Source organism: Tachysurus vachellii, chromosome 9, assembly GCF_030014155.1.
Source record: "Tachysurus vachellii isolate PV-2020 chromosome 9, HZAU_Pvac_v1, whole genome shotgun sequence".
Classification (NCBI taxonomy): domain Eukaryota; kingdom Metazoa; phylum Chordata; class Actinopteri; order Siluriformes; family Bagridae; genus Tachysurus; species Tachysurus vachellii.
In genome coordinates, this window is record NC_083468.1 from 12684809 (window position 1) to 12702060 (window position 17252).

General features: G+C 41.4%; 1 protein-coding gene across 1 annotated transcript in view; it reads right to left on the bottom strand.

The window, feature by feature from the left end:
* reln (reelin) overlaps positions 1 to 16284 on the bottom strand; it is a 395099-nt gene extending 378815 nt beyond the window's left edge. The window contains exon 1 of the mRNA XM_060877712.1: positions 15865 to 16284. Coding sequence (XP_060733695.1) covers positions 15865 to 16108 — 244 coding nt within the window. The 5' untranslated portion in view covers positions 16109 to 16284. The remainder of the gene's footprint in view (positions 1 to 15864) is intronic.
* Positions 16285 to 17252: the final 968 nt, after the last annotated feature.

Below are 17252 nucleotides of genomic sequence, written 5' to 3' on the forward strand. Positions count from 1 at the left end.
TTGTAAGTCTCAAACAGTGGTGGTAGGTGGGCTCTGGAATTGCCAGTCTGCTGTAAAGAAAGCTGATTTTATCTCTGCTTTAACTTCCCATTACTCCTGTGATTTTATTGTGCTAAGAGAAACCTGGATATCCCCACAGAACACTGCTACACCAGCTGCTTTATCCTCTGCCTATGCTTTCTCTCAATCACCACAAGAAACAGGAAGGGCTGGTGGTACAGGTTTATTGTTGTTAAAGAAATTGTGCTTTACACCTCTACTCTTGTCTCATTTATCCATCTCCTTTTTTGAATTCCATGTCATTTCAGTTACCTCTCCAATCAACCTTGTTATCATTGCTGTTTTACTGCCCTCCTGGTCCCCTAGGAGACTTCCTGGGAGAAATGGACACACTGCTTAGTGCTTTTCCTTCCGATAGCTCCCCTCTGACAAGCTTCAATCTTCTTCCCTCCTGACTCTTCTCGACTCATTCACCCTGACATTCGACAGCTACATCCCCACACACAAAGGAGGCAATGTCCTGGACCTGGTTTTCACCCGTCCTTTTCCAGCTACAGATGTGACTGCTACCCCACTACGTGTCTCCGATCATTATCTGGTATCCTTCACCATCACTCTACCTATCCTACCTAAAACTACCTCTCACCCCCTTGCTCTTACCCGCCACAACCTTCACTCTGTCTCCCCTTCTTCTGTAGCTTCTGACACTCTTTCTTCTCTTCCTGATTCTGAGTCTTTTTCCTCACTACCCTTGGACTAGGCCACAGATACTTTCCTCTCATCTCTTTCCTCAACTATGGACTTCCTCTGCCCTATGTCCACTGAACAAAAGAAAACTTCTTGTTCTGCTCCTTGGCTTTCAGATGTGCTGCGCATCAATCAAAGAGAGCTAATGACACATGACCCTCGGAAATTCCACAACATCATCTCTTCTCTTCTCAACCGCCCAGTTCCACCTTCTTCATCCTCTCTGACTGCAGAACACTTTGCTTCTTTCTACCAGGAGAAGATTGAGGAAATCTGCCGGACCTTCACTTCAGCCCCAACTGCACTTACATCTCAGAGTATTGATTCCCCTACACCTTTGTTGTCACATTTCTCAACTGTAGCAGCAGAAAAATTTTTACAACTCATCCAGTCTTGCAATCCTACCACCTGCCCATTGGATCCACTCCCTTCCACTATGCTCCAGACCATCTCACAAGACCTTCTGACCTTCATTACCACTATCATCAATAGAACCATATCATCTGGTCAGGTACCAACTACTTTCAAGAGAGCAAGGGTTATTCCCATCCTAAAGAAACCTGCTCTGGATCTGGAAAATTCTTGAACGCATTGTCTCTAATCAACTGTCTCTCTATCTCTCACAGAACAACCTCCAAGATCCCAACCAGTCTGGCTGTAAAGCAGATCATTCCACAGAGACAGCCCTTTTGGATGTCTCTGAGAAACTACATGCTGCTAGATCAGCCAAATGGTCATCCGTCCTTATCCTCCTTGACCTTTCATCAGCGTTTGATATGGTCAACCACAAGGCTCTCTTGTCCACCCTCAGGACTCTTGGGTTTTGCGGATCAGCTTGGGAATGGTTCGCTTCCTACCTGGAAGGACGCTCATAACAGGTAACATGGAGGGGAGTGACATCTGCTCCATGCAGACTCTCCACTGGTGTCCCACAGGGCTCAGTACCTGGTCCTCTTCTTTTCTCCCTGTATACTCACTCTCTTGGTGAAGTTATTTCCTCACATGGGTTCTCTTACCACTGCTATGCTGATGATACACAGCTTATCTTCTCTTTCCCACCCTCAGATACCACAGCTTCTGATCGGATCTCAGAATGTCTGGCAGAAATTTCATCATGGATGACTGCTCATCAGTTAAAGCTCAATCTTAGCAAAACTGAACGGCTGTTCATCCCAGGTGATTCATCCCCAGGTCATGATCTTGCTATATCATTGCACAACAATCTGATCTCCCCTTCAGCCACAGCTCGCAACCTTGGGGTAACCATGTCGGTTTCTTCTTTACAACATTAGAAGGACTCGGCCATTTTTGTCCACACAGACTGCTCAGACTACTTGTTCAGTCTCTTGTCATTTCTAGACTGGATTACTGCAATGCACTGCTGGCAGGTCTACCTATGAACGCAATCCGTCCTCTGAAAATGATACAAAATGCAGTTGCACAGCTGGCCCAGATGTGACGTGACCAAAACCCGCATGAGTCAGTTCCCCTCATCGGCCTGAGTGTTTTGATATTTGACATGTCTATGTTGTGATTTTGCTTACTTTGGGGTTGGGGCTACACGTGACGTCACGTGACGAGAACAAAAACACGCGTGAGGCAGTTCCCCTCATCGGGCTGAGTGTTTTGATATATGACATGTCTATGTTGTGCTAACCTTTTGATTTCGCTTACTTTGTGGTTGGGGCTACACGTGACGTCACATGGTGTCACCAAACCACACGTGAGCCACTTCCCCTCATTGGGCTTAGTGTTTTGATATATGGCACGTCCATGTTGTGCAAATTCCGATCGCTTATAAAAGTCATAACACACCTCTCCTCAACGAGCCGGTCGATTTGACACCTCATTCATGGGTCTAGGACAAAAGCTGCGGGAGAAGTTACGCGCTGAAAAAGTGTCCGGGAGAAGAAGAAGAATAACTAGATTTATAAAGTTTGTCGCGACAAACTTTGATGTTGGCTTTGACGGTGCAAGTATTCGCAAAGGCCGGTGCTTTTTGGAGGTGAGTGGACATAAGGGTCAGTGTTACTTTTGGAGGCAAGCGGACAGAAAGATTGTGAAAGCTACTGGACCGCTAGGGTGCCAATACTTTTGGAGGCGAGCGAACATGAGCATGTGACTTGATCCGAATACCCATGAGGCAGTTCCCCTCATTGTGCTGAGTGTTTTGATATGTCACATGTCCATGTTGTGCAAATTTTTTATTTTGCTTATTTTGGGGGCGGGGCTACATGTGACGTCACATGACGTGACCAAAATACACGTGAGGCAGTGTTTTGATATGTCACATGTCCATATTGTGCAAATTTTGGATTTTCACGTGACATCACGTGACGTCATGTGACGTGACCAAAATACATGTGGGGCAGTTCCCCTCATTGTGCTGAGTGTTTTGATATGTCACATGTCCATGTTGTGCTAATTTTTTATTTTCACGTGACGACACATGACGACACGTGACGTGACGTGACCATAACACACGTGAGGCACTTCCCCTCATTGGGCTGAGTGTTTTGATATATGACATGTCCATGTTGTGCTAATTTTTGATTTCGCTTATTTTGGGGGCGGGGCTACACGTGACATCACATGACTTGACCAAAACACGCGTGAGGTACTTCCCCTTATTGGGCTGAGTGTTTTGATATATGACACGTCCATGTCGTGCAAAATTTATGATTTCGCTTAGTTTGGGGGCGGGGCTACACGTGACGTCACGTGAATACCCGGTAGGGTGGCAATACTTTTGGACAAAAGTGACTACTAAGTGTTTTGACATTTCATATCAATTATGGAATTCTACTTATTATACTGCATATAACAGTATTTTGGGGGCGGGGCTACACATGACATCACGTGAATACCCGGTGGGGTGCCAATACTTTTGGACAAAAGTGTATTGACTGGGGGCCAATACTTGTGGAATCATTGGATTGATAGTGTGGAGTTGATAGTTACATGTATTGAGAGTGTGCTTTACATCTACAGAGAAAACAAAAGAATTTTAAGAATTCCCCATTCAAGTCTATGGGAAAAAAACCCCTTTGAGCTTCCGTAGCGGGAATTCCGGAATTCCGATCGCTTATAAAAGTCATAGCACACCTGTCCTCAATAAGCCGGTCGATTTGACACACGATTTGACAAGTTACGCGCCGAAAAAGTGTCCGGAAGACGAAGAAGAAGATGAAGAAGAAGTATGCAAGAGAACAAGAATGTTGCTTTAGCAAGCACCATTAATAAGTATGCAAGAGAACAAGAATGTGCTTTAGCAAGCACATTAACTAGAACATACATTTCCTGAAGAAAATGTGAATGGTGCTTGCATGTGGCAAGTTCCCCTCATCATGCTGAGTGTTTTGATATGTCACATGTCCATGTTGTAAAAAGTTTTTTGATTTTGCATATTTTGGGGTGCGGCTGCGGCACAACCGGAAGGCCAGTCGGTTTAAAAGTTTGTTCAAAGTATCACCCTAAAGGAGCTGGCCGAGTTTGGTGTAGATAGTTCGAAAGCTTGCCCAGTTATAAACCTACAAAATTTATAATGGGAGTCTATGGGAAAAAAGGCCATTTTGAGACCCAGTACACCTCTCCTCAATGAGCCAGTCGATTTGACACGTCATTCATTGGTCTAGGACAAAAGCTGCAGGACAAGTTACGCGCCGAAGTTTTGTCCGGCACAATAGTAATAATGTTGCTTTGCAAGCACCATTAATAAGTATGCACAATAATAAGAATGTGCTTTGCAAGCACCATTAATAATAAGCTTAAATAGGAAAACAGAATGTTGGCTTCTACAAAGACAACATAATGAGAAATTGAGTGAAATGATGCTGACTGATATCAATGAGAGCAAAACAAGCCCAACTCCTACAGGGGAAGATCTAGTACAAAAGCAGATAAGTGGAATCAAGGATACAACTGAACTGACCACTGCAGTACAAACCAATTCGACTGTTTTACAAAACACACAACTAAGAAGGGTGAAGGGGTTAACTCATTGCTTCCATCACAGAGACAAATTATGTCAACCATATAGCACCAGGAGTTTAAAATTTCAGGTTTTATTTGCAGAACCTGGTCAAAAAGACAGATTAACTTTCTCCAGTCTTGCATGTCAAATAGAAAGCAGACCTAAAAAGGGTTACCAAGAGCAAGAGATAATGGACTCAGTGATTCAGGCCATTACGCCAGGTCTCCAATTACGTAGCTACTTGGAAGGAAAAGCAGATTTGACACTACCAAGGTTGAGACGAATACTCCATTCCCACTATTAAGAAAAGAATGCAACTGAGTTGTACAAGCAGCCTAAATGCAGAATCACAATGTGCAAAGAAGCACCTCAAAGTTTTCTCATATGCGTGCTTGACTTGAGGCAGAAAATTCACTTTGTACCACAAGAAGATGAGTCAGGTTTGAAATATGATTCACCTCTTGTGAAGAACATGTTCCTGCACACTGTGTTAACAGGGTTACAGATTGAACATATCCAGAATGCTCTCCAACCTTACCTGACAGACACTGCAGTCATGAATGATACACTGTTGGAAAAGTTGAATGTAGCTTGCTCCCACGAGGCTGATAGACAGAGTAAATGGAAGAGTGATAGGAATGCTGCTGTGAACGTTACTCAGTTAAATGAACCACCTCAACAAAAAATGAGGCAAAAACAGCCAAACATTAATTTGATGTCACAGTTAAAAAGTATCAGTGAAGAAGTTATGTAGATCAAAGAATCAATGTAGCAAGGCTTAGTTTCATCACAACAGTGCTGTGCTGTCAACAGTGTTCAGTTATGTCTTTAAGAACAGCCCAGCAGACCAGATAATCAGGTGCCACCATACCAGGCCTTGATGTCAAGTCAAAAGGGAAGTAAACAACAACAACAGAATTAATTCCAAGTCTCTCATTTTACACCACAGCCATAGCAACAGCGAATGAATCCAATGTCATCACAGTATTTTCAGCCAACTCAGTGTGCAGTGTAGGGCCTCAATCCACAACAGTTTCACACAAAGCCACAGTTCTATGCCACAACGCCACAGTCACCACATTTTAAGCCACACCGAAAACTGCGTCCCTCAAGGGCAAGACTGTGCTTTCCTTGTCAGCAAGTGGGAATGATGGAACTGTGCAACGAACACTTCCTAGTGGGTTGTAAAAAGAGAGGAGCCCGATCGCAGATTAGGGTTCAGTTATACAGAGGAGGGTTGCTACCATGGGACAGGGAGTGACCCAGCAAGTGAATTTTTCCCTTCTACATCCAAATCAGCATGGTGAATTTGCTGTACTAGAAATCATTCCCTTTGAGTGCAATATAAAGTGTCAAGTCAACAACCATTTGCCTGTGACTGCCCTGGTCAGTAAACAATGTTTAGTGACTTGTTACTTGAACAGACAAAGAACAGAGTCATTGTGGAACACAGGATCCAAGTGTGCATTGTATACCAACAGTTGAAGGATCAGTACATACCTAGAGTAAAGATAAGGGAGGTTTCAAAGGCAACAGAAACCTCAGATAACTTGAATCTTGTCGCAGCCAGCGGTTCCAGCATGCCCTATGAAGGGTGGGTAGAAATCACAATCAGTTTGGCTCATCCTGCACATGAAATAAAAGAAATAGTCATTCCTGTGCTCATTCAAAAAGGTCAGCAATTGTCCAAACCAACCATTGGTTACAATGTGATTGAGCAGGTGATGAAACAAAGTGAAGCGAGTGGGCGAGGTGATGAAAGCAAAGGGCTCTTGAACAAGACTGTTAGATATGCCTTTCCAAGTCTGAGGAGAAGTAAAGTCCAAAAATTCATTAACCTGGTGATGAGTTCACATGAGTATTTAGTTAAGATGGCAAAATGTGCTGAAACACACCATTGTGCAGGTCAAGTGTCAGGTAAAAGCACCACATATGAAACAGGATAACACTGTGTTGTTTGAACCATCTGTCAATCCACAGTTTCTTGATGGACTGGAAACAATCTTGATTTTAAAAAAAGCGGGCCGACCTGTGATTTAAATTAGTGTCCAGAATGTAACTGACCAGACATCCTCCTGGTGGGAAAGACTGAGCTGGGCACTATAAAATCAGTGTTACCAGCAACAGCATTATCTTGTGTAGTAACAACCTGAGTTAATAAAAGTGCAAAACCAACAAGGAAGTATTTGGAAAAATACAGTTAAACATCAATTTTACAGACCAGACACCTGTTGTGCGAATGTACATCTATTCCAAAACCACTGTGAAAGACTACCTTCAAAATTTGTTTGCCCAGGGGTGGGTTGAAAAATCTCTTTCACCTTATGCATCCCAAATTGTGTGCGTCAGGAAAAAAGACAGCAGCCTGGGGTTGTGTATTGATTACAGGGACCTCAATCAGAAGACTGTGCCAGACCACCAACCGATTCCAAGAATACAGGACATATTGGATTGCTTGGGAAGAAATAGATGGCTTTCTTTGCAAGACCAAGGGAAGGCATACCATCAAGGGTTTATGGCACCAGAAAGCAGACCATGGACAGCCTTTAACACACCGTAGGGGTTATATGAATATTATATGAGTCTGTATCCCTTTTGGGCTCATGAATGCACCTGCTGCATTTCAGCGATTTATGGAAGGATGCTTGGAAGGACTGCGAGACAACATTTGTGCAGCTTACCTGGACGATATCTTGGTGTTCACAAAATCCTTTGATGATGTTGAGGAAAATCTTGCAGCAGCTGCAGTCCTATGGAGCGAAATTGAAGCCCAAGAAATGTGAGTTGTTCAAAGAGTAGGTTCTCTATTTGGGCAGGATAGTTTCTAAAGAAGGCCAAATTGACCCTGCAGACACCATAGCCATGACAGCACTGAAAGACAAGAGACCGACCACAATGGGAGAGTTAAGGAATGTATTAGGTTTGTTGAGCTACTACTGCTCTTACATCAAGGACTTCTAGAGGATTGCTTGCCCCTTATATGACCTATTGAAACACAACAATTACAAAGTTCAAACAAAAGCTAGAGGAAAAAGAGGAACTTACCTCAAGAGTCACGTGGTTCCATCAAGTCAGTTGATAGAGTGGGCAGAGCAACACCAAAAAACAATTGAGAAATGGTTAACTGTTTAGTCAAGCCACCTGTCCTGGGGTTCCTGGACTTTACCAAAGCATTCATGCAACACTGGGTGCTGTCCTATATCAGCACCATGATGGAAAACAGAGTGATTGCATATGGGTTGAGGACATTGACAGCAGCAGAGCAAAATTATCATTTGCACAACAGAAAATTTGAATCCCTAGCTCTCAAATGGGCTATCACCGAATAATTCAGGGACTACCATTACTATGCCCCGAATTTTACTGTATACAGCGACAACAATCCCCTCACTTATGTTCTGACCTCTGCCAAATTGAACGCAACAGGATGCAGAAAGGTAGCAGAGCTCGCAAATTTCCATTTCACCATTTGCTATCGCCCAGGAAAGAAAAACATTGATGCTAATGCCTTGTCCAGATTGACATCGGTCTCGGTAGAAACCGTTAAGTCCCAATCTGGGATAAAACCTCCTGCAAATCAATGGAGTTCAGCAGGCCCCACCCTCAAAGGACTGGTCAGGGGCTGGAACAAGTTAATGTTGGATGAGAAGGGTATCCTGCGAAGAAAGACTGCACAGAGAACTCAGCTGGTATTGCCAGAAAAATGGCAATCGAAGAATTGCATGATAAAATGCGACACCAGGGTGTCAATCAAACCAAAAATTTGATGAGACCACTTCTTTTGGCCCCACATGCAACAAGATATAGAACATTGTGTTAAGATCCTGCTCATGCATTAAACAGAAGAAACAGTGCAGAGAGACAAGAGCACCCCTCAATTCGATTGCAACGACTTGCCCATTTGAGCTTGTCTCAGTGGACTTCCTGCACTTGGAAAGAATTAGAGGAGGATATGAGTATATCCTTATCATAGTTGACCACTTTATGAGATTTGCACAGGCATATGCAACAACATCAAAGTCCTGCAAGACTGTGGTAGACAAAATCTTTCATGACTTTGCCTTCAAGTTTGGATTTCCACTGAGAATATACCATGATCAGGGGGGAGAGTTTGAAAACTAGCTGTTTGCGCAACTGCAGAAGTACAGTGGAATCGCTTGAAATGGACAAGTGGAGAGGTTCAATCGAACACTGTTGTAAATGTTGAAAACTCTCACTGAAAATCAGAATTCAAATTGGAAAACCTCATTGAACAAACTGATCTATGCTTACAACTGTACAAAAAGGGAAGCGACTCCCTTCTCTCCGTTTCAGCTCTTATTTGGTCGCTCTCGGAGACTTCCCATTGTACTCTTCGGGCTTAACAAAGGCAGCCCAATTATGAGCCAAAGTGAGTACCTAGAAGCATGGAAACAGGGAAAAGCATGGAAAAAAAGAAAGTGAACGAAAGAAAAAAAATTATGACCAGAAAGTTGAATACACTAATCTTGACTATGGCAGGCAAGTCCTTGTGAGGAATCTGGTCCTCCTCTTGGGATCAGATTCCAGGTAAACTTTGAAAGTATTGGGAAGAGCAAATCCATGTTGTATTACGTAAAGTTGCAGAGTATGCACCGATCAAGTCTGAACAAGGGAGAGTGAGGTTGTGATTAGTACACCAAAATCTTCTGATGCCATGGGATCACTTGCCTTTTGAAGTCAATCTAAACCAAAGTCCAAAAACGAAAGGACACAGGAGAAATTAAGCATACCTGTAAATGGCATGGGTGAGTTGGAAAGAGGCTCTGAGTGTTATGTACCAGTTCAGCCAGGCCAGTTGAGAAAACAGCCAAATAGTTGTGGTCAAAGACAAGAGGAAGTACAGATACAACATATCCCCCCTGAGTTGATTGTTCATTAAAATGCATTAGATGATTCTACATCACTAGAGCTTGAACCAGAACAGTTACCTTCAGCAGAGGCAGAACAAGATCTTCCAATACCTACCAATGTACCTGCTGAGGAACCAGTCAAAATGGTGATGTCACGTGACTGGCCTGGGGAGATACATTATTAATTATTCAGTGAGGCAATGACGACCACCAAGAAAATTCACATATGATGGTCTAGGCACACCTACCTGATATAAAATGCAAGCAACAGGTCTGGAATATAATCCTTCCTTTCTTAATATGTGGAGACCTGCTGTAACAACTCGGGTGCCAACGGATTTCACATACCTGAGACCACACTCTGTTTGTTATGAAACAATGAACAGGAACTAAAATGCAATAACATATGGACACATTATTTCTAAAGACTGTAAAAGAACCCGTTGTACAACAGTGAACTTTTTACATTCCACATGTATAGCACCATTTCTTGGCCAAAGTATCATGGACTGATTTGCAAGGCCTATGAAAACATTTAATGAACATGTTGGAAAAGTTTGACATTTTTGCAGAGACTGTGATTTATGCTTTTCTACATGGCAGTGGCCTGAGACTTAAAAGTGTTTTGTACACTGAAAGTGACTGTTTTCATAGTTTCTGTTGTTTGGGGCAAAGAATATGGACTCTGGATTTAAATTCTTTTTTTTTAAGATGGGCATAATCTAGTGCAGGGGCATGGTGGCTTAGTGGTTTGCACGTTCACCTCACACCTCCAGGGTTGGGGGTTAGATTCCCGCCTCCGCCTTGTGTGTGTGGAGTTTGCATGTTCTCCCCGTGCCTCGGGGGTTTCCTCCAGGTACTCCGGTTTCCTCCCCCAGTCCAAAGACATGCATGGTAGGCTGGCACTCCGTCCAGGGTGTATCCTGCCTTGATGACCAATGACGCATGAGATGGCTCCCCGTGACCCGAGATATGAGTTCGGATAAGCGGTAGAAAATGAATGAATGAATGAATGAATAATCTAGTGCATTTGGGTCAGGAAAGACTGTTACCAATTTGACCGGGACTGTGTAAAAAAAAATTAAACTAATGTTATAGAGTGTGTGACTGAATATGCAAATGTGCAAAAAGGGTTTCTTAAAGGAAAACATGAGAAGTTTATAGAGACATTGTTGGATGTCGAGACATAGAGGAGAGTATGATATATTAAAGACAATTCATGTAAAATGCTATTTTTCCAAAGTTGTAAAAATGTTGATTGATTGTTCATGCATTTCCTGAGAAAAGAATGGGTACTGTGCCTCCACCCAGCCCTCACACACCTTGAAAATAAAAATTCCCATGTCAGAATGCTGTTCATAGACTTCAGCTCAGCATTCAACACAATCATCCCACAACAGCTCATTCAAAAACTGCAACTTCTGTGCCTTAACAACTACCTCTGTAATTGGATCCTGGACTTTCTAACTGGAAGACCACAGTGAGTGCATATCGGCCAAAAAACATCGATCACTACAACACTGAGCACAGGCGCACCACAAGGCTGTGTGCTCAGCTCACTGCTCTTCACGCTGCTGACACACGACTGCACTGCAAAGTTCAGCTCCAATCGCATAGTCAAGTTTGCTGATGACACAACTGTGATCGGTCTCATCAGCATCAACGATGAAACTCACTACAAAGAGGAAGTGGCTCAGCTGGCTAAATGGCGTGAAATAAATAACCTGTCCCTTAATGTTGAAAAGACAAAGGAGGTTGCGATGGACTTCAGGAGAAACTCCATTGAGCACCGTCCACTGACCATCAACAACACAACAGTTGAGAGGGTTGGCAGTACAAAATTCCTTTCAGCTTCTACCTTCAGGAAGAAGGTACAGGAGCATCAGAGACCGCTCTGTTAGACTGCAGAACAGTTTCTTCCCCCAAGCTGTGATAGCCCTGAACTCAAACCTCCTCTGCCACCCCCTGAAAATTCACAGGCCTCCTGTGACGTGACCCACCTGACTGCCACAGGTCACACTCTCGTCAGCATTAGCACACTGGCACATCAAAAATGTTTAAATGTTTACATGCTCATGTTGCACTAGTCCGCTACCAGCTGCTGACTTTGAATGCCTCCTGTTGCATGTGAACAATATGCATTGTAGAGTCTTCATACTTATATTTATTGCTGAGTGTATTTTTTGTGTATTTAAATTGTATTGCAACAAGACTCCAGGAGGTCAGGATGGATCAGGCAGGTCCAGAAAGAAGAAGCAGTTAAACTTGGAACTCAGAACACTGGGAGCCTGTGTCTGAGTCGAGTCCCAGGCACTAATTGGTAGCAGAACTTAGGAGCTTTGTGCTTTTAGTTTAGTAATAGTATTTTACACTGTGTGCATTATTTTACACTATGTTGTTATTAGGCAAGTATTTTTGAGGATTAATTTTATTATTGAACAACTACAGTGCTCTTCTACAGCCCCGTTTAATAGAGATGTGGTCTGAGTAGCCATACAGTAGTGATACACACCAGGGGTGTTTGTGTAAACAGGATCCAGCATGTTCGGCCCTCTTGTTGCAAAGTCCAGCTACTCATGGAATTCATGGTGCACGATTAAAATCTCCAGCGATAATAAACAGTCCTTCAGGGTGAGCATTCTGCAGATCGCTTATTGCCGCATAGAGCTCACATAGTGCCTCCTTAGCATTAGCGCTGGAAGGAATGTGCACTCCTACAATGAAAACCGTAATGAATTTCCATAGTAAATAAAATGGCCTGCATCTAACAATTACAAACTCCAATAAAGATGAGCAGTAACTAGAAACAAGCACAGAGATTTCACACCATTCCATGTTGATGTAGACACACATACCATGACCACGAGCCTCACCACACAGAGCTGCATTTCTGTTGGTACAAAACAAGGCATTTGGATTACAAATATAATTCCAGGTGATGAAAGTAAAAAGTACCTTTTTGAGTGCTATAGACATTAGCCTACTGCCAGTAAGCTGCCAGGTTATTTCAAGGTTGCCACTAGTCAAGAGGATACCATTAATAATAATGGGCAAAGACCCATCAGCCCAAATGTAGCACTAAAATCTGCACACATCCAATTGTAACGGTCCTCTTCAGCATGGCCGTGAAGAGATGGCATGCTTGTTCTCTTATTGTTGTCACAGTCAAATTATACACTGTATATTACAGGATAGGCATTCACTAAATTCCAGGGGTTTCGTTACCACGACATAAAGTGGGCGTGTTTCTGGAGGTCTTGGAAAATGTTTTTCATAAAAAAAAAGAGCATACCTACGATGGCTAATGAAGGACAAAACAGTCATACAGGTAGATTTTATATTTTATATCTATTATGCTTTATTATGTTACAGTTAAGCTATTTTCACAAACAAATAAACAACCAAAAACTATGGTTAGGGATAGATTATCAAATAGGCCATGCCTGCCTGATGACGCAATATCTGTTACACTGTTCTGAAATCCCTGGAAGTAAGTGCATCCCTTACAGGATAGTTTTTAATCTGTTTTAACAAGGTAAAAATGCCCTTATAATAAATTACTAAATTGATCAAGTCTGTAAATTCTCCTTTTCTAATGTCTATTTAATTGTGTTATCTAGGTTTTGTTCCATACACATGAACTACAATTTTAGATAGAGTAAAATGCAGAATGATTTAAATAAAAAAATATTTAAGCATTGCTTTAATCAAACATGTTTAATAGAAGAATTTGTTTATAATTATTAATATTTAATTAATTAGTAAGACAACTGAATGAAAGGTAATGAGTTAAATCCCACCACAGCCAAGTTGCCCCTAAGGCCCTAACCCTCAAATGCTCAGTTGTATAAATAAGATAAATGTAAGCCCCTCTAAATAAGGGTGTTTGCCAATATGCCGTAAATGTAAATGTAATGATATAATTAATATAACTTTTTAATCTACTTAATGTATCTATAAGAAACAGAAGTGAGAAATAAACTGATAAAAAAAAATCAAGGCCTTGGGTTTCATATTTGAGCCTTCTCTGTGTTAATCATAAATATCAGGCTCTAAAAAACGAGGGCCCAATGGGTTGTAGTGGTGAATGTAATGTGTGTGCGTTTGAGAGAGAGAGAGCGCGAGAGAGAGCGAGAGGGAGAGTGAGTGTTTTGGGTGGGGGTGGGGATTGTGGCTAGTTAAGGGGGAGTTGATTCACGTTTGTAGGTCTAAAATTGTCTACTATTTTATGAATCTTGTGGGTGATATGTTTTCTTTTTTCTATAACCTCACAGAAATAGGCATAATGAAAAATTAAATAAAAATGTTTAGAATGTCTAGTTTTGGATTTGTGGGGCCTTTTAACTGTGTTGAAATACATGGGGATGATAATGCTTGGCTTAACACCCCCCATCTTTGGGATTTCAAAGTAAATTACATTCATAATTATATCTACACATTTGATATAAGATTTGTTTTATATCATCCATTCATTGCACTCACACTTGTTCTGTTGTATAGTGGATCACAACTAGGTGGCTGGAGCCAAATAAGTCCACTGATACCATACTTAAAATGCAAAATACACAGGCAAAGAGAATAGCAAGTGAAAGGGTGAATTTGACTTTAAATGTTAAATGCATATAATAAAAAAAACAGACAGCAGTTGGAGAAAAATCAAACAGAAGGTTGAAGGGATGTAGAAGCATAGCATAGCATAACACAGAGTGGGAACACAGCAGGAGAGGATAGACCACCTCCTCTAAGCTATGACTACTCAGGCAGGGCCAGCTGGCCCTCTTTTTTCTAATGCATAATGAAGGCCAGTACCACACTGGCCTTTCCATGCCAGTACCCTAAACCTTCTGAGAGTATGTGGCCTTGTGTTTGTAATGGCCTGAAAAAACCTTTCATTAGTGATGAATAGGCTGAAAAAGAGGTAAAAAAAGTAACAATGCAAGGTATACAATATCTATCACTTATATGCTTTATTTAAGTTATTTTCATGATTGCATTAAGAACACTTGTTTACAGTTAGCCCAGTAATCCAAATAAGCTCTATAGGTATACTAAAAGTATAATAAAATATAATCTCACAGCCATTCAGTCCCTGTTCTGCTTTTGTTTGTCCATCTTGCTCCCTTTTACCCTCCCTTCCTCCCACTCCCTCACTCTCACTTACTCATTCACTCAATCCATACTCTGAGTGCCCTGTATGTCACTGTGTCTCTAATATGTTGTTCAAAGTGGTTCTTCACAGCTTCTGACAATTATGGTGGGAAACAAGCCTGCATCATAATGTGGGCCTTCTTACCACTGTCTGTCTGTCTGTCTGTCTGTCTGTCTGTCTGTCTCTATCTATCTATCTATCTATCTATCTATCTATCTATCTATCTATCTATCTATCTTTTTCTTTCTTTCTTTCTTTCTGCAACTGGCAGTTCAGACAGTTTTCTAACATCAGGTACTGTGTGTGTGTGTGTGTGTGTGTGTGTGTGTGTGTGTGTGTGTGTTGTGTGTGTGAATCTGAGAGAAAGAAGGAGTAACAGACATCTGTCGGTTTTGTCCTCAGGATAAACCACCTACACATAGAGCAGCGGGATCACACAGTAAAGAACTAAAAGCAGCCAGTTCCACTTTGCACCAGTGCTTATACAGTTACGTAAATGCACACATATAAAACACAAAATACTAAAACATTTCACTTTCAAAACACAAGATCTACACATATATGAATGCACACATACAGTAGCAGCATGCTGATACATTAATAGTGCAAAAAACCTCACAGAGTTTTGACAGAGTTGTTTACTGTATTAATGTTTTTTTAACCCCTTATTTTCTATAGACCCTGTCAGTGAGTTTCCTTTAATTACAAACCTTGACTTGTCAGTTATCTTTACTGAATCGTTAACAGAAGTGGCTTTAATATATACTGAGCACTGAATAATAATTAATAAATTGATTACAGTTACAATTACATTCAAAGAGAGGCTGCAACCTTTATCATTTATTTTGTCTGATTATTAGTAAATAAATGTTACTTTCTCAAATACACTGTTGTTGTTACCAAATTATATGAAACATTTACTAATATGTTTCTAACATTCATTTTGCTTAAAATGTAACAAATTTATTTGAACATTAATTTTACATAGATGACATATACCGGCATCTAAATATCTAAATATATTTTGTGCAAAGTCTTAACCTTTACATTGCAGTTCTCGAAGCAAAACACACACATACACACATAAACACATACACACACACACGCCAATGGTGTACACTCACCTTGATACTCTTGTCCCGGGATGTAGGCTGTTGGGTTGTTGGAAATCTGTAAGGTAAGCAGCATCTCTCCCCCACCCTCAGCTAGCCCGGTTTGCTCCACTTCTCCACGATGGGTGCACAGGAAGAAAAAAGGTGTGAAGCGGGGATAAAATCCGACTGGCAAAGCCCCCAGATCTACACTTCCTCCCAACATAAAGGCTAGCAGGGCACAGCTCAAGGCACCTCTGAATGAGGCCTGCCCCATACCCACTTTGTTTAGTAGAAGTTAGGGAGAGAACAAGTGCGTGTAAGAAAGAGAGGGAGAGGGATGTATGCAAAGGGATGCTCAGTCCTCTAAGAAGGATACAGTCCAGAGGTCAAGCAGTCTGGCAGTGTCAACCATGTGTATTCATGTGTGCTGGTGAGTGTTTGTATAGCTGGTTAAATTGCCCTGTTCTGTTTTTAATTTTTTTTTTTTTTTTTTACATTTTCTTCTTTCTCATCCCTTCACTCTCAGGGAGTTCAGAGCATGCCTGTGCTGTCCTGCTCTAGCACTTAAATACCAACCCCTCCCTCACTTTTTCTTTCCTCCCACCCATTCTCCCTCCCTCGCTTTCTATCCCTCCCTCATTTTTCAGCAACAGCCAAGCACGTGCTGCACACTCTCAGAGACATTCTTTTTAGACAAATTTTTGTCCCCTTCTGTTATCTGAATGTTGTTTACATTTTTCAACCCCCTACAAGAAATCGTTTTATGTATTTTTCTTTCTACTTCTGTAACCCCCATCTGGCTTTGTCCATATTCCTACCCAGAATTGCACCTCCCTCCATTCTTCCATTTTGTCTTCCCCTCCTCCCAACAGTCTGACAGGACTCTTTTCCTTCCCTCTGTCTTTCAGACACATTTCTCATGCATCTGTATGCCCATATGCATGATTTCCCCTTCCTCCTCTTCTGCTCTTTATTTGATTCTGTTCTCTGTTTTCCATCTGATCTCTCCAAACCTCTCCTTCTGTTCATGTCTTGACTATTAAATTGATGGCATATTTAGTACTTTATCATTTACATCATTTAATGTAGTAAATACAATCATAGTAGTAAAAACTAGAAATCAAGATATACATATAATTAAAAATACACATAGACAGTATGAAAATGTATTTAAATTTAGAAACACTGTCCATTTAGCTTTAAAATAGTTATGCCTCACTTACTTTGCATTATAGTGACACTGTTTGCCCATGAAACTTACATAATTGTAACAATTATACGAATAAAACCACAGATTAAACAAAACAGTAGGTTACCTACAGCACAAGATTCTATGAAAAAAGGGGGTTGTTTTGAAACTACATACTTTCCTATAACCATGATTATATACTTAACCTACAATGTTTTTGCAAGAACAG